Source organism: Micropterus salmoides, unplaced genomic scaffold, assembly GCF_014851395.1.
Source record: "Micropterus salmoides isolate LMB-PRFRI ecotype aquatic unplaced genomic scaffold, ASM1485139v1 Ms_hic_scaffold_19, whole genome shotgun sequence".
Lineage (NCBI taxonomy): Eukaryota > Metazoa > Chordata > Actinopteri > Centrarchiformes > Centrarchidae > Micropterus > Micropterus salmoides.
Genome location: NW_024041039.1, coordinates 27,775,129 through 27,793,374, shown reverse-complemented (window position 1 = coordinate 27,793,374; position 18,246 = coordinate 27,775,129). Strand labels below are relative to the sequence as shown.

The 18,246-nt window shown below is 39.7% G+C and overlaps 1 protein-coding gene across 1 annotated transcript; it reads right to left on the bottom strand.

Moving 5' to 3' along the window:
• Positions 1 to 4,848: 4,848 nt before the first annotated feature.
• kcnk5a (potassium channel, subfamily K, member 5a) lies at positions 4,849 to 16,962 on the bottom strand. Its single transcript, XM_038728958.1, has 5 exons — positions 16,475 to 16,962; positions 8,878 to 8,989; positions 8,315 to 8,481; positions 8,036 to 8,204; positions 4,849 to 7,930 (listed from the first exon to the last, which is right to left on the bottom strand). Exons 1-5 carry the CDS (start codon positions 16,658 to 16,660, stop codon positions 6,963 to 6,965), a joined length of 1,602 nt encoding a protein of 533 aa, XP_038584886.1. The 5' UTR covers positions 16,661 to 16,962; the 3' UTR covers positions 4,849 to 6,962.
• Positions 16,963 to 18,246: the final 1,284 nt, after the last annotated feature.

Genomic DNA, 18,246 nt, shown 5'->3' with positions numbered 1-18,246 from the left:
TATTTATATAACTGAATATTGTATATATATATAGGCCTATTGATTGCTGCTTTGTGAAGATTTGCTGAAAATTTTTAACTTTTATTCTTTGTGGTTATCAAGGGTATACTGCAGTGAGTGCAGTGTGTTGATGTAGGAGAAGCTTTTTTTTTTTTTAACAACTGAGCCATTACTATGCACTCAAACAATTACACTATAAAGGTCTGGACAGTTCAGAAAGAAGGTTACATAATGAACCTGGGCAGCATGGTGGTGTAGTGGTTAGCACTGTCGCCTCACAGCAAGAAGGTCGTGGGTCAAACCCCGGTTGCCCCGGCCTTTCTGTGTGGAGTTTGCATGGTGTCTGCGTGGTTTCGCTCCGGCTTCTTCCCACCGTCCAAAGACATGCGGCCTAGATTGATTGGTGACCCTAAATTGTCCTTGGGTGTGAGCGTGAGTGGCGACCCTTAGTGTAAATGTTCCCAAGGCCAAAACATTCAGTTCTTTCAAAGCCATTTGTGACTCTTGGACTCTCTTGACCCCACATATTAGTGGAGTCTTGTGAGGTCAGACGTCATGGATACTACTTTCTTTCCTCTGTGAACATACTGTGATTCCTGTGGTCAACATGGCCAGCTGTTATTGGCATTGTTCAACACTGCTCAGCGTCTTTCTTTCCCATCCTCTCCTACGGTCTTTAAAAAGCAATGGGCATTTTGCCAGTGTACTTCCTGCATCTTCACTAACAATCCCACCTCGCCCTCTCACACACACAAACTTACGCTATAGTGCATGCGCACACAGACACACAAATACAAACTCACCTCTCGGGGTGCCCAAAAGTTTCCGGTCCGGAAGGCCGGACACAGAAACTCAGGAAACAATTGGGTGTCAGAAAGGTCCTCGGACCCGTCTCAGTCACGTTTCCCCGCCCTGTGCCATTGCTTATGTTACGTTTGCTGTTTTACAATCCACAGAAACAACTCTCCATCTGGTTCCTCCTCTTCCTTTGTTGTCAAGGATGTGAGCTGGCATCATTCTGTCCCAGGATGGAGGTGTTGTTGATACACACAAAGAGAGATGTCATTGATTTATTCAGACACACTGAGTGTCTCCTTGAGACCATGAGCACCTTGAGGTTTGTTTTGTGTTGCTTGTTTTTGCTATTCAAAGAAACAACTTGTACCACATGACTGTGGAGTGGAATTTTTATTGACACATAAGACACAATGACAACTTCTATTTGATTTGGTTGCTGTATGTTCTGATTTTAAGTGTGTTTGCCAACCAGTCTTGAACTCTGCCTTGCCGTAATCTCTTTACAAGTACACACTACATCTGGGAAATACAGACTTTGAAGGAAGTAGTGCGGTGTGAAAGACGGTGGCCACCACGCTGGCAGGATTCAGAACTCTTGCATAATCTGACTCTCCAAATAGCAAACAGACACATGTCGATGCAGTGTGAAAACCCTACAGGTTACTCGGAGTGCAATATTAGTCTTCTTGTCTTCAACTTATGGAAGGAAAAGATTAGATGTCTGAGTGTGAAAAATTTAGTATCATATAAAAGAACATTTGAAAAAACATCATAGACGTTTTGACTGTTCTCTCAAAGACAATGTGGGGTATTAGCTTTGGCCCATGGTGGATGGCTGTGTTATGTCATTCAACTTATCTGTGTAAAACTTCCGCTCATTGCACCTGCTTTTTACATCTAGTGGAAACCATAGTTCCTTTGCATTTCTACATATAAACACTGTTGATTTATCCCACTATTTTATATAAATAATTATTATATATATAATACATTATAATACATATAAACCATACAACCTACTTCTTTGTAATCTTATGGATAGCTTTGAGACAGTAATATATGTCCAAAGGTCAAACAGTCATGTGGTAACTCTTTTATGACAAATAAAATCTGTTCCCTGAACTCTGCAATAGACATTTCTAGGTGCTCAATTAAAATGTTTTGCCAGTTTATGTATATGCTAAATTATACTGTAAAGTTGTCAATGTTTAGTGAGGTTTTGATGCAAGTTTCCATAAGAGCAAACATCTCCTGATCTCTTATCCTCATCTAATCTCGCTCTTAAAAAACCCCCACCCATACAAAATCATGACTGCGGACGTTGTGGTAAAGTGTGTAAAGTTTAAGTGCTATGAAACAGAAGACACAAGACACTCTGATCCTCCCTTACCTGCGGTTACTGCAAAATGAGCATGAGGACATTCACAACCATGAAACAAAATATATACTGTAGCACCCTTTTTCAAGTAATCAACAGACAACACTGGCTCTGAATCATCCCTTTGAGTCCCCTCTGAGACTATTTAAAGAGCAAATGGTAATTTTCACTGCCCCAGGGCATTTCCTAAATTGCAATTTTGATGTTAAGTTGGACATTCATACAGTGACGTGTTTTTGATGATGAGACAAGCCTTACATACCCCCTTGTCCACACTTGAACTGTGACGTTTGGCACATAGTGAATGTCTAGCACCTCCTGTTAAGTCATCTAATCCTTGCTGGACAAGCGTAATATAACATTTTTCTCACATTGCTGACAATATGATTGCTTAAAGTTTACAGTGATTTTTTGTTTAACTTTCTGTGGTTGCGCAGTTAGTTTAAATGACATTTTGTGGTATATTCAGGATTTCCAAGTAACATCATGTCACCCATGGTTAAATTAAAATTGTAAGTAAGTAAAGCTTCAATAATACCCCCAAAATGTGTGGAATATTTTGTTCAGCTTGTGAGATCTGTCACTGTGATTAAAGACCCTGAAAATCTATTTACTTTAGTTATGTGGTCCTACGCACACACAAATTTAGATGTCAAAGTTTGTCTGACAGGATGTGTACAGTTGGTTTTTAAGAGCTTTTGCACTGAAAACAGCTACAGCCTAAAAAACTGCGAGCAGTGAAAGTGAACCAGAAAAGTAATTTGGGGCTGAACAGCTAAACAATGAGTTGAAACTCAATAGAAAGCTCCATAAACCCAGGTGGGGGGGGGGGGGGGGGGGGGGGGGGGGAGGCTGCAGAGTCAGGTGATAATTCTCTGTAGGTTAGGATAATTTAACAAAAATGGCTACAGTATCCATAGTAATTTGTCTGTAACCACACTTCAGAGTGAGGAACTTGAAGTCATAAAAGAGGCGTGATTTATGTTGTGCCTGGAATCCCACAGGAACAGGAGACATTCTGGTTTCCACCAGGCTCAGCACATTTTCGGAGTGACACATTGAGTTTGGTTCAGTAACCATCATCAGTTAGGTTAACAAATATATTTATTAGTTATTTATAAAGGTGAAGGTTCTCCAACACCACCCATTCTAGTCAAACATTGATGGTAGAAATGCCAATGACAACCGACTGTTATGCACACGCTAATCTAATGTCAGATAAGAAGATATCAGATGACAGATAAGGATTTGTCTACAGCCTGAGTCGTTGGCTCCACACTTATTGAAATTCACGCGTATTCCAATCATTAACTGATGCTCTAACATAAACTGTTGAGGTGACTTTCAAACCAGTACTGATAATGTAGCTGCAGGAAATCACCCTGTGAGTTTAGAATATTACTCATTATTTGGTTATCAGCATACCAGCGTTCTGCTCCTTTAGAAGTGTGTAAATTCATAAGAATATCTGCAAGAGTCTAGGCAGATAACATCTTTGGGTTAAAGTGTTATAATTATGGCACCCTTGCATTCTCAAATACATTTTGAATGTAGATGTTCCTGAAAGTACAATTCAATAATACAGGCTGGACTGTGCACAAGATCCAAGAACACACATTTAATACTCTTAAAAAATAAGCACATTTTACTGATGTCTGCCAATTGCAAAAGAAAAAAAATGCTGCCTATTTCAAAGGACTGATGTATTGTCATTCTTACTTTTTTTGCACTTCATGGTTGCTATGGGCATGCTCAAGACAACCAACTGCATACATTTGGCTGCATAAAGCAAGGAAATACCACACAATGTGATCTGTTCCAATATTAATTCAGGTTCTATTTACATGTAAGACTAAAAAACACATAAGTAAAAGTACAAAGCTGACTTTTCAAGGTTGTTAAAGCGCTACTTCAGCTCCATAAACAAGAAAAACTTCTTTTAAAAAGACTGCCAAAATACCTTGACTTTTAGTCTCTAGTGTGGGTCAAACTCTAAAAACACTTGCTCTTATATTTCCCATATCACAACTCAGTAGCGACTTTCATTACTTTAAATGCTAAGATGCCCACAATGACAATGGTAACAGTGGAGGCAAATAGGGATATCATTAATTTAGTATGGTCAAGTATTGGACAAATTGAAATTTTGGCCCAATGATGATGCTAAAGTAAAGGTCAGGGGATCACCAATGTCAATAGGATGCATCCTCTCTGTGAATCCATCTTATACGTATTGGCATATTTGTTGATATTCCTGTCTGGACCAAAGGGGTGGATCGACCGGCCATTAGCATAGCTAAAATGTGAGGCTCAATTCCAAGCGAGATTACACTTACGGCGTCATCAGAGTTAATTCTTTAAACGTGAGAAGGTTCCCTCTAGAGCCAGTAAAGACATTAGACAACTGCTTAGTAGATCTCCACATAAGTATAGGCCAATTCATGGTTTGTACGGTCGCATGGGTATTCATGATATAAATTTCGGCATCGGCACAAGTCTGTGAGAGTCCACCCTGACCCCTGTGTGGACATCTGTGTGCAGCCTAAACTTGACCACACTGACTGTTTGCACTACAAGTGCATGACTTTGCATGTGCTGCAAAAGCAGCCTTGTTTCGTGTACTGTATGTAAACACACATTCTAGTACACATACATATTAAATTGTAAGACACTTAAGTTTTATTAAATGTTTATTTACATGAAATATATACAATTTTGTTTGGGATTCATATACAAACTTTTACAAACATGAATAATTTAATCATAAAAAGACAACTAAAAACACAACTATAATGGAGTTTTAAACTATCAGGAGCACCGTGAAAACTTGGGACAATGGGTTAAACCCACCTAACCTCTTTTGATATCACTCTAGAGAGACAGGCTTGAAATTCAGTCCAGTTAAGTACCATGAATGCATAACAATGCTATGCTAACACATCAAGGAAAACCAATGACAATGACAGAGAGGAATGTGGTGGAAAGTGGTAGCCCTGTGACAAAATACAAGAGGGGGAGGTGGAGAAAACAGAAAAGACACCCAGTGTGAAAGATTAGACCTTGTCACTAAATCAATACAAGTACATTCAATACTGTAGATGTGACATTCTACTGTATATCCTCTGTTTTGCAGTGGATTTAAGGTATTTTCACTTTATAGTCATTGGTTAGGAGTTAGGATGGTGTGGTCCATGTGTTCACAAAAATCAAACAAAAAAAAATACACAAACATTGGACCATATTTTTATCCAACTGGCTTGAATGAGGAAACTGGTTCTAAATTCAAAGTAGGCCTGTGTGACACTGCAAACACTGCCATCTTACTGTGTCTTACTGTAGAAGTTAACATGCAAAAAGTTAAAGTGCAAAAGGCAGTGGGTGAGCAGGGTAACTAAGTGCCCTTTTAAAAGTGAGACTGTGAAAATCAATGTTCGGTCTCTTGAGTTTTTACTGGTGTTCACATGAAATTAGGAAGAAATATAATACAGTAATTGAAAGCACCAACACTGGTGACCTTATGTCTCATGACTGAAATGTACGTCAAGAGGGCATTGATCTGTTACAAGTTAACCTTGGCTGCCGGTCACAAGCGGTACTTCAGTCATTCACGCCAGTGCGAGCCCCCAAAGGTAAACATGAGTAGCAAGGTCATGTCTTGAGCAAAGCTGTGTTTGTGGCCATTGATGGGCTTTCAGCCAATATTTACAGGGCAAACACAATAACGAGAAAGAGATAAAAAGTTAGAATATTGTTGCTGTGAAAGTTTTGTTCCCATTATGTACTGGTAGATAGCCTAACACCACATATACCTGACACGCTGCCAGCAAAAAACCAATAAAGCATGTCTTCAGTTTGAGTGTAATCTGATCTGCTGTCACAATGGGAAGATAATTTCCAAAGCAGATTGGGGGTTTTTTTGCAGTCAAAAAAGTTATTTTAAAAAGGCAAACACATCTTAGTTTAGAGTGTCTCTCTGGCAGGATATTCAGAGTTTGCCAACAATACTTCTCTGTTGGTAAAACAAATGATTTTCCTCTCAGTTGGTTCTAGACTCCCACATGTTGCCTATGCATCACTGATGGCCTCTGGTCCAGTCACAGTTCTACTGCTTGAAGTCAAAATACACAGCAGTCTTAGACGCAACAAGTTATCAAGGACTTCACAAAAGAAACTAATGAAATACCAAAGGAGAAAAACATGCCCTTTAAAAAAGACAATCTGCACTAAAATAGACTTTGAACTGTCCTCATTTGGTAGAATTGTGCAATGGGAGACATATAAACCCATGTAGCCACTGTATCCTTCATTTTAATAAATATTATAAAAACACCAATATGGTGCATGTTCATAGAAGAAACTAAATCAAATATATGTCTTACCAGTCGATGAGTGGGGGAAAAAGGCGCTCATGAAAAATAGTTATTTGTTTGGGCATTACAATAAATGTGCGTATAGTTTCTTAAACTGTAAAAAAAGACTTAAATAGAGCAAATGTTAAAAATTACTCATGGGGCTACATGTCATGCTCTGTAGTCCATATTTAACAAGTAGGACATATTTTTTCATGAGTTTATAAGAAGCTTTTAAAAATAGTCAAAAGTGATGTGGATTTTCATTTCTCAGCTAAGAACAGAACATTCATTTGAAATTTGATCTTAGCTTTGGAGTCATTCATTACCATTATCAGACCCCCAAAAGGCAATGGGACTTCTGATATTCTTTAAAAAAAAAAAAAATTATATTAGAACACATATACTTCAATACCAACCCACCCGGTAACAGAAGATCAAGATTCTGTATTTTCTTCCTTTGCATATTCCTCTACGAGTTTCTCATAGGAGTGGCCATGTTCTGAACAGTCACTAGTGAACACAGACTCTTCAGATTCAGAACTTTGTTCCTCCTTGGAGTCTGTTTCAATGTTTTCATCACATGTAGTAATGGATAGTTTCGCTTTAGAATCATCATCATCATCGTCGTCTTCATCCTCCTCCTCCTCTTCCTCCTCCAAGTTGTTGCTGAGAAAGTTCTCCTCATCTATAAAAGTAATGTTTGCGTTTTGGAATGTGAGGGGATGGTAATCTTTAGAGTCCCATGTCCTTCGACCACCTGCTCCACCATCCCCCCCCACTCCTAAGTTCTCTACATCGACGTCCTTGTCAAGCTGGTTCTCATACATTTGGTCCTGGTCAAGTTCTAGGTCACCCTCTACATGGTCCTCTTTTAGCAGCAAACCATTGTCCGAGCCCAGGAGGTAGTTCTTAGACTTTGAAAAAGCAACGGTGACACGGTCACTGAAACTGTAACGTCTCTTCTGGCGTGGTGAGCGGTCCAGACTGAGGATGGTGTGACCATTAAACATGGGAGCATCATTGCAACTCTGGGAGCGACCAATCTCTTTGGATTTATTGATGGTGGTGGCACGGTCACCGTCACTTCTGCCATCCTTTTTGGTGCCAATCTGCTTGATTAAGTCATTGTAGCCTTCCTGCTTCTTGGACAGGAAGCCGAAGATGTTGACGTCATTAGGACTGGGAGGCAAACTAAGGGCAGCCTTGTGAGACTCCTTGTAGTGCCGGAGCTCATCAAGAGATAGCTTGCGCAACTTGCGCCGTTTTTTCAGGGCCTTGTGGGCCTCAATCACCATCCGCACTTTCCAGTTGAAGAACAAAGAAAGCCAGGCCAACCCCAGATAAATCCACACCTCCACAAAGTAACGGTACAGCGTTGGGTATTCTTTATTTGGTTCCACACCTGTAAGAGATCGACAACAAATCAAAAACCATCTCAGAAATGTGATAAAGGGGTTTGTTTATGCTTTAAACCATAGCTTTTAAAATGATTTATTTCCCAGCTTACCTGCTACCAAGTCCCCAAAGCCAATTGTGGTCAAGGTGACAAATGAGAAGTACAAGCCTTCAATATATGTCCAACCCTCTTGGGACATAAATACAAAAGGTGGAAGGACTAGATGGACCAGCACACCCCAGAGGAGAAAAATAGCAGTGCAGGTAAATTGAGCCTTTCTCTGGGGAAAAAACAGAGACAACATTACTTTAGGTGAAGGCTTTGTGTTACCGGAGAGAGACCAAGTACTTTTCACACAAGTGAAAAAAAAAAAAGCTCATATCAACTTACCAGTGAAAATCCTTTCTTGGTTAGATACTGGCCCAGATGCTTGGCTCTGCCACCAAAGAACTTTCCTAGCTCACTGATCCAGGTGAGACATAAAGGCACGCCAAACAGCCCATAGAAGATGCAAAATACGCGGCCTGCTGACGTTTTAGGGGCAATGTTCCCATATCCTTAAATGAAAGTGAAAACAGAGTGGTTAGTGTGACGGGCAAGGTTAGGTGTATGCATGTCTCTTTAGTATGGCTTTACAGGAGGAGTGGGTAATTACAAAAGCCATGCCGCCAATAAAGGTTCTTAATGGAAGCCCATCTCATCTGTGTTGTTGTCCTGTCCATTTGATACACTCATTGGCAAAACATCCCGCAGTTGATTGCAATCGAGTTTGTCCCAATGGAACAAATTAAGACAGGCTGACAGCTCAGTGCATGTTTCTGCCAACCACTTTAACATCACTCAGTATCATGCTCTCCTAAATATTCAAGTAAAGTTTGACAAAACAACTAAAACAGTGCCTCTTTTCCCTTCTGAATTAGATCGGTCACTGCTGAATGTCCAAAACTACCTACCAATAGTAGTGATAACAGTGGCGGCAAAGATAACAGCATTTGGCCAGTTCCAGTTGTTGAAGGTCTTGCTGCCAGTTATAGTGACCCCTTGGCCTGCAGCATCAGACACCACCTGAGGACAGGGAAGAATAAAGTATAAGCTTTAATTCAACTCAAAGAGAAAGTAATGGAGGCTAAACAAATGGATGCTATCAATTGGCAGTTAGAAACGAGTCCAAGCTGGAAAAGCTAAAGGAAGACAGGAAGTGTGTCGTGTGTAAGCTTTATTTTTTCCACCATATCCTTCCTTTGATATGCCGATGGTTATCTGCAGTGGTACTGATGAGCTGAAACGACACTCAGGCACCCGAGAGAATCGCTGCTAACCTGAGGGCTTTATAGTTCCAACCACTCCTTAACAGTGGTAGGGAAACAGGAAGGCAAGTACCGTATCCATAAACAGTGATTTCATAATCACCCGATGATGCAGTGTATTCAAAAAGCACCAGGTGGTTCTTTAGTGGATGCTCTTTCTTGTGTTTCTTTTTTAAGATTCAAGAAGTTGGACTGAATACGTACAATACAAGAAATTTGCCAGGAAAATAAGGGCACTGTTTTTTGGGTTTTTTGCTTAATCCACAGGCAATATTCGTCTCTAACCACCTAGAACATGGGATGCCATCAGCTCACTCTTGAAGGGAAGTTTTAGTGTCGACATCTAGAGGAGACAGAAAATGCTTAATCAATCATTCCCAACCACGTGTGTGCTTGAACAGCCACAACAGAAACTGAATTCCCCATGCTGGGTATTCACAAACCCCTGGCCACTGGTGGGGGGACAATGCATTCCCCCCACACCAAAGTCCTTCTTTCTACAAATGTGCTTGAAAGAGGGGAAATATGCAGGGGTTGGCAAAATTCGCATAAGCCCTCAAGTACTGGAAGATGCTTGGTTGTTTAATAATAACAGGTCTGTGACAGTTCTGCTCTGTAATTACCAGTCCAAGGGGTGGCGATTCTTTTGTCTGCTGAAACAACACAGTTCCTCTGTTGGGCTTTAGGATGACAGCAAGTTTGTGTTCGAACAATGACCAGAAATTAAAGAGTCACTCAAGTGGACAACTGTCATGCTTACGCACGTTCACGTTTGACAGTCCTCCAGACAGTCCACAGCATCTGTAATTACTGGTTACATTTATATGCATGGGTTAACCGTGTTACTGGCCATGTTCAGGCTAAACTCTTATTTGACATATGTTGATTACCGGAACTTTTGATATCCCACAACTGCATGTCCCTGTTGACCTGACGAACCAGTTAACACTACAGTCGCCCAAATATAACAGTCTACCTACAAAAAGAAAGAAAGAAAAATGTTTGGCTCCATTTACCGTCCAACTGTGTAGACTTGGCTACATCTAATATACAAAGGAAAGACATGTTTAGACAGCTTTTGGTAAATCCCCCAAACAACCATTGATTCATTCATTCCTCTGGTGCAGCCAATACTGTATGTCATTGTACCCCACTAGCTATAGGGTGTTTGAGGTTTGTTTGCTATGTGGAAAAAGTGACAACTGTTTTGTTTGTGTGTCATGTCAGTGGTCTGCGTGTGTGCTCAGCTCTGCACCTTGTTTCAGCCTACAGATCCCAGAGAGATGTTCACAGTTCATCTGCCAGATAAAAAGTGCTGAATTTGGAGACAAACAAAACGCTGACTCACAGGAATACAATGAGGGCAGAGTGCAAGCTAAATCATGGGAGTGAGCACCATGCCCTCATAGTAAGTCACTCAAATAAAGGATAAGGATAATAATAACCTCTAAAATGAAAGCGTAGAGGTTAACATGTTCACTGTTCAGGGCAAATCTTTAAATATCCTAGATTGTTACCGTTTAACTGTCTTGTCTTTCACTTCAGGTCACAAATAACCCTGAGAATAAGGCAAAAAGCACAAGCACAAGGGAGGAAAACAGAAGACACTTTGTGTCAAACTGAGCACAAACAGGCTTCAGGAGGAACTGTTAAACTGGCTTCTCTGCAAGCCTGACCACTGGGTGACGGGATATCAGACCAAGGCTACCCACTGAATATTAGTGCTTGACAGATATGGGTTTGTCAACGGCCGGTGCCGATATTTATTGAGCAGGGTGATGATGGCGTATATGTAATGCAGATATCAAAACAAAGAAAAGTCATGTATAATTCCATTTTCCATGCAGTGTACCATCTAATATACATGCTACTGAAGACAGTAGAGTGTTGTTTTTGTTTTTAATTTTTATTAATTACTAAAATAAAAAAAAAACACATTGGGTTATGCTGCCGATTTCATAAGAGAGTGGGGTACAGTTTGTCAGAAGTGACGTCAATCAGCTGCCTTATTCTCTACAGTATAATATTATATATTCAACGGTAGTCAGTAATGGTGTTAAGATTAGATCTGCTGTCATTTAGGATGTTTAGAAAAGACAGTGGTGACCGAGGACATTTAGGGCTTAAAACTAACTTTTGACCACCTTCTCAAAACTCAGAGAGCGCTAACATGGTTCTACAGCAGCCACACTGACAAGGCTGTCTACAGATGTGTCTGTAGACATTTTTAGTGTATCAGCCTCGTGTGCTCAATTATCTCAAAATGCCAGATATTGACCCAATTAATCAGTCTATCAATTCAATTCAAATTAGCTTTATTGGCATGACTTTTTAACAATAATATTGTATATCACTAATGTAATCTATCACTAATGGACAAACCACCATGACCATAGGAAACACCATCAGTAGAAGATGCTCCTCTAAAACAGTTTCTATTATTAATTATCTAGCAATCTTGGTAAAGAAATTTTGTAGTTATAAATCTCTCCAAATGACGTTCAGCAAAATTGTATTTTGCCAAGTTGAACAGCCAGTGCATGACAAATGAAATAAGCAGGGAAAATTTTGTGTTGAATTAAATGAAACATCAGACACAAAAAGACTGCCTCAGCTCATTAGTGAGACTGAATTACTCTCGGTATGTTGGTGCACTGCATTACTGAAATGGTAGAATTTATTGGCAGCAAGACATCCTAGTTTTTTCAAAAGCACTTTGGGTTGTGGTTGACTCATCACTGTACACAATGCACGGTCGTGAAATACTACAAACAACTACCTATACTGAGTCACAAACGTTTATGTGAATATGATTAGAGCTGTCAAAAACATCACATTAGAAGATGTCGCCGTGGAGCCTGGGAATTGCAGTGAACATTTATCCACTGTTGTTTGCCATTTTACAGACTAAATGATTAATTGGAAAAAAATTGCAGGATTAATGAAAAAGATAATGAAAATAATCATTAGTTGCAGTCTTAAATATGAGACAATTTGCATCAGGGTTAGTGAACTGTACATTCTCAGTTATCATATCATGAATTGACAAAAATAGACACAAAAGATGACAAGTGTGGTGGAAAGTATCACTTTAGGCTATGCCGTGTATAGGCACAACATGCTACTAATTCTTTCAATACACACAACTTATATTAAACATTTTATGCGGTTTATGTGGGCAGCTCAAGTTGCAGTAAATGGAAAAAAACATTACAGAGAGAATGCAGGGTGGTAGCAGGAACAGTCTTTTTAATCTGTGCAAGATCTCTTAAGACCTTTGGAAATGTTCTATTGGGCTTTTATGATATTTCCTGAAACGAAGCAATGATTACAGCAATAATAATAATGTGGTTAAACTGAAAAAGGAAATCAACTGTTGAGCTTTAGACAATATTTTAAGTTAGACATCCATAATAACTTGTTTGCACAATGTTCTGAAAATAGCTTGATATGGAATACATTCTGTTGGCTTACATTAATATTGGAATTACAATGTGGTGCCATAAAAAGCAGCCAAACCACAACACACGTCACCCAAATCCCATGACCAAAACAGAGTCTGCACCACACACTTCAAGTAAACGGTTCCTTTTCTTTAGTGGAACTGATCTGAAAATATTGCCAAACTGCAGGCTTAGCAATCTGCCACCGGCCCACTATGATAACCAAAGAACAGTAAAAACCACAATGACAAACGACAACTGTTATCAAGACAGCTGGCAGCCCAGCATACCACCCTTTGTTGCTTGGCATTTCTCCTCACTTGTGGGCAGGATTGACTGACTAACAATGAAGTCACTCAGGCTCTTCCATGTCATTATGTATTGATTTCTGAATGCTGAAATGGGCGCGTTGCAAACAATGCACCCAGGAAACTGCTGAGATTTCACTGTGTGTGCACCAATGCAAAACCAATCTTTACAAAATAACATTAAGAAGAAACTGATCCTAATTAAAAAAGTACAGACAACAATTTTACAGCCTTTTCTGGAATCGGTAAAGAAAAAAAAGGGAAAGCTGTAAAAATCCCAGACAGTGAAAGGATCCTTACATCTGTTAAGCAGCACATATTACACCAGTAACAGATTTGTGAGTGGTAAACTAGGCTGTTAATACCGCATGAGACTGAAATACTTCATTTACACCACATATGGTATTTTTCTTTATTCTTTTCTTCGAGTTGAGTTGCTAAGTAAATTACACTCAATTGAAACTTGGTTTCGCCTTGTTGCAAGTTACAGTGTAGATTGGTTGCATTTGGTATGCTGAAACAGTGACATTCTGAAATTCTACTGACAATGTACAGTGCATCTGCATCTGCCCAAACTACATTGCTACCTTCCATGTCTTTAGTGCAATTTCTTTTACATTTTTCAAAAGAGGAAGAAAGACTTGGCTATTTCAAGCCAGCAGCCACTAAACAACACCCTAGGCACATGACAAAGTTAGCTATGCACAAAAACAAGAGTGCTACTTCATTCACTTTTGCTTATCCATTCTTACCAGGGGCAAAGTTTCGCTTTATGCATGTGACAGCAGTGTGTTGAGAAGTGTTTGAAAACTTCTTATTTGGCACAAATGTGATCTTTAAGTCACGTGCAAAAGCATTATCACAGAAAAAGTGAAATCCAATAACGTGATGCTCCATTGCCAAGTCAAGAGGCAACACGTGCAAAGCAAAGCCGCACTGAAGAAGGGTTCATTTAAAGTTTATATATCTGGTTACAATTTTCTTCATTACAGGTAACTCTTGACCCTGGGTCAAGACATTCTGGCCTGAGAAAAAAAGAGGCAAAACCTATTGTTATTATGAAAGATAATTCAAATTGCTGCATTTTTCTTCTGCAGAAACCTACAACACATTGCTGCTGAACTTTTTTGAAAGAATTTGAAGTGTTTTGCATTCAAACATTCACTAGATCTGGGTTGTCAAATGTGAGGACTTGGTGTTGTCATATGTAACAGCCAACTCACTATCTTTGGGTTTAAAACGGTCTGTCTGACAAAGCAAACAAACAAACCGAAGCCACCAACAGGCTTTAAGAAATTGTGAGTAGCATTTCCCCCAATTTTTTACATTTCATAGACTAAAGAAAATAATCAGCAGATTAATCAATGAAAACAATAGTTAGTTGTGGCCCTACTTTTATGCATTGAATGGCCATTGACATGCTAATAAGTGAACAATGATAAGTATTTAATTTAATTTGAAAGGGTCTTTCTTTAAGGTTCCCCTGACTGTTCTGAAACCTGAAAAATAGTTATCTATAGCTTAATCTTTCCAACTATCTTTTTTTCCCTCTAAATCAGCGTCAATAATTGCTAAATTTAAATATTTTGGCGCTGTAACAGTGTAAGCACTAAAGAACACAACTGAGGAAATGATGGTACACTTGGCAGTTTGCGCTGCATTAACTCAACACTCAGAGGGAGCTGTGAAAACACACACTACTTTTTAAGCATGAGATATACAGAACACACATGTGGTCAAGTACAGTTTAAAGAACTGTGTGCTATGCTGGAAACTTTATAATGGAAAACCTATATCAACAGTACTTCTGGGCAATGCTAGATATGCAACCCCCTCCCCAAACTGAACTTTTATAACAGCTTCTTAAGAACCAACATTGATGGACCATAAAATCCAATCTTCAAGGGTCCTACAGTTAACTTGTTAATAAAACAGAAGACTAACTTTTACAAGCGAGTTGCCTTCTCCTCTTAAGCCTGCTTATATATTTTAATTGTTAACAAGCTGAGCAAAGTTTCCACAATGGAGACCTCATAGAATCTGTGCTTCTAACGCAAATAAAGTGGATAATGGCAACTCAAGGGTGATCTAGTGTGTGTGTGTGTGTGTGTGTGTATCTGTTTTAATATACTGACTCCAAAGCCTTTGCAGCAGGTGTCTTGGCAACACCACCAGAGGAAAAATACTGGTAGTCTACTACTGGTAGGCTCTAGAATGATAACAGGACAGCGCAACTGACTGGGGAAAGGGTGAAGAAGTCAAGCATGTGATTTTATATTATCTTTTTAAAGTGCTGTGAAACCCCACAGATGGCATTATGTGTCCTTTGTCCCACAGAGAGCGCACAGGAGCAGGATGATTCAGTTTCAGTTGAGCTGCCTCTAAGACTTCAACCAAAAGCACAGTTCTTTCAGCAACTGCCAACGGGAAATTTCCAAAATCTCTCAACCATAATATCCACGACTACACTCAGAAGCAGATTTGGCCAGATTACAGAGATTCCATGGCCGGGGGTTGGGGGCTGTTCATGGGCATATCACTTTCAGTCCCCCCAAAACAGAAAAAGGAAAAGCAGAGGGAGGAAGAGAAAGTTGGGGGGTGGGCACACAAAAGACGCACAGGTATACATATGTCTGGTTATACTTGCAAGTGCAAAAAGAAAAATAAACAGAATAGCAATAATGCCTGAAATCCTTGTCTTGACACAAAGTAACAATTGTCAGTCTTATTTGTGCAGAAAAGGATTGGATGGCATGTTGCATACTCCATATATCAGGAAAACAGTCCTATATAAAGTCTTCCTTTTCTTTTGCTCATGACACGTATAGATTTTCTTCTTGTCATACTCAAACATCTCAGACAAATGGAAAGATCGTGAAGCCTCCACATTTCAAGGAGTGAACAAACAACATACCATGGGGCACACACCTGCGAAATCACAGGAGTGTTGACATACTCTGGTTGTTCAGAGTCGATTGTAAAACCACAGAGGTCGAAGGCACCACTTTTGCCGCCGGTTAAGGAATTGCCACCTTGACAAGAAATGGGCAATGAAAAACCATGTACTGCAGCTTTTCAGGGCTGATGTTACAGATTGGCCCCCCACACCTAGCAGACTATCATAATGACTGCTCCCAACAGTCAGTTTTGAGACAGAACGTTAACTGATGTGTAATAAAAAAAGATAACACCAGATAACATCTACCAGCCTTTTCAGGGAATTTTATTCATGACATGTTGCTGTTATAGTGCTTTACAGTTCAGGCTCATAAACTAAGTGTGAGTGTATTGACCCACAGTGACAACATCTCATTCCTCTGGAGTTTTGTTAGGTTTGAAAGCACAGTGTTTGGTGAAGGCTTACATACCGGCTGCGGCTCATGTGTCACCCCTTTCAAGTCAAGAGAAAACTGCAGCAATCCAATCTTTAAACAGTGATCATCTTCATGTGGACTGACAGGAAAAATGTTCAGTTTAAGAACGAGTCCATACCTCTAATATTCTGTCCAAATCATCGTTCGTCAGACAGGGATAGTCCTCAAGTATTTTATCCTTCTGGGCACTATACTGCTTTGCAGCCTGCTTCCAATTGGGCTCCTCCAGGACTTGAAAAATTGCTGCCCCAATGGACAGATAAAAAATAATGGCAGAAGTCAACAAGGGGCCTTTATCTACCATACTTATATACAATGACTCAACTTGGAGAGCGCGGGTCAGGGGAAAAAGAAAAAGGAAGGAGGGGGTAGATAACAACAACACACGAGGTTATGCGGGACTCATCCTCAGCAAGTTTTTTGGTTTACAAAATGTTTCTTCCGCGCGAGGGCTCTGGAAAAATGCGTGAAACGTGCCGCTGCTGACAGCATTGGCCTCGCGACATAACACGATAAAAGCAGTCATAAAGTGGACCTGAGCGCGCGTGGAACCGCAGCTGCGATAGTATTCTCTCCACGTGCGCAGCCAGAGAGTCACTGACTGCTGAAGTTCCCCCGAGCTGGGGTGTGGAGAGGAGCTACGAAGGTCCGCCCAGAAAGAGGTTAAGGAGGAGGAATGGGGTCACCTACACTGCAGTTTGTTTTTCTTTCTCTTTTGATTACAGGTGTAGGCTACAGCTGCCAAGACATTATGGCAGCCAACAGTGAGTTTAACAAGCTTGTGTTCAAACTTGTCAAACACTTTTTGTAAACTTAGCCCACGACAAGTTGATATGTTATTCACTTTTTTGTTCTAATACAATCTACTCTTCTTTTGTACAAACAAAAGTGCTACAACTAGTCTGGAAACTAAGTAGCGAATGTAAGATTGTTTAGTCATAAAGTCATAGCTTTAGTAGAGTAGACCTCTAGCCTCAATAAAATTTAACATTTTAGATTAATTAGATTAATTTAGAAAAGATATAGGCCTAAATCAAAATGAGATTTGCACTCAAGTAAAATCATATCAAGATAAAATCATATAAAAGGAACCATAAAATTAATTTTTAAGTCTTTAATGCTGTTACTACGATGTTCCTTGACATTATATTGAGTTCCTTTTTTATTAGTGAGTTTAAGGTGACCCTATTTAATATATACACATATAATATTCTATTCTAATTGACAGTGGCTGCATATTATTGTACTTTTTGACTTTTGTACTTTTGGATTTTAAAGACCAACCGTTGCAACTTTAGCAGATAATAGTGCGGTTTAATGCATTAAAGTTCCACATTGAATGGCTTGCCGAAACTGCTGATTTGATTTCCAACCTTAAAACTCCAGCCAGATTGCTGTGGTTTATTGCCACTGTGTCGCTGTATCTGTTTCTCCCTGCAAAACGTGTAGGTTTCATATGTTTGTATGAAGTCATCATGAGATTTTCTTTTTTTGTTTAGGGTGCCAATCACATAACTTCAAAGAATGTGATACATAACCTACCCCCACCACACCTAAGAACCTGTTTGACAGTTCAAGGCCCAAAGATGTCTTTAGTGTATTCGATGAGATAGAGTTAATCAATTCCGCAAATGAAGAGGTGATAAAGTTAAAATAGGGTGATTAGTTGTGGTAGGACATGCACCTAAAGGTAATCTGTGTCAATGCCCAGAACTTGACTGCTTGAATGTTTGCTCAGGTGATGCTTTCTGTTTTCTTTGTCGATGCTGTGAGGAGCAAAGATCAAAAAAAGGAACACATATATTGATTAGTGTTTAAGTAGAGTCACAGGTCCTCAGACAGAGGTAGCATGGTTTATTGTAATTCCTTTCCATCAGAGTGCAGAGTCAT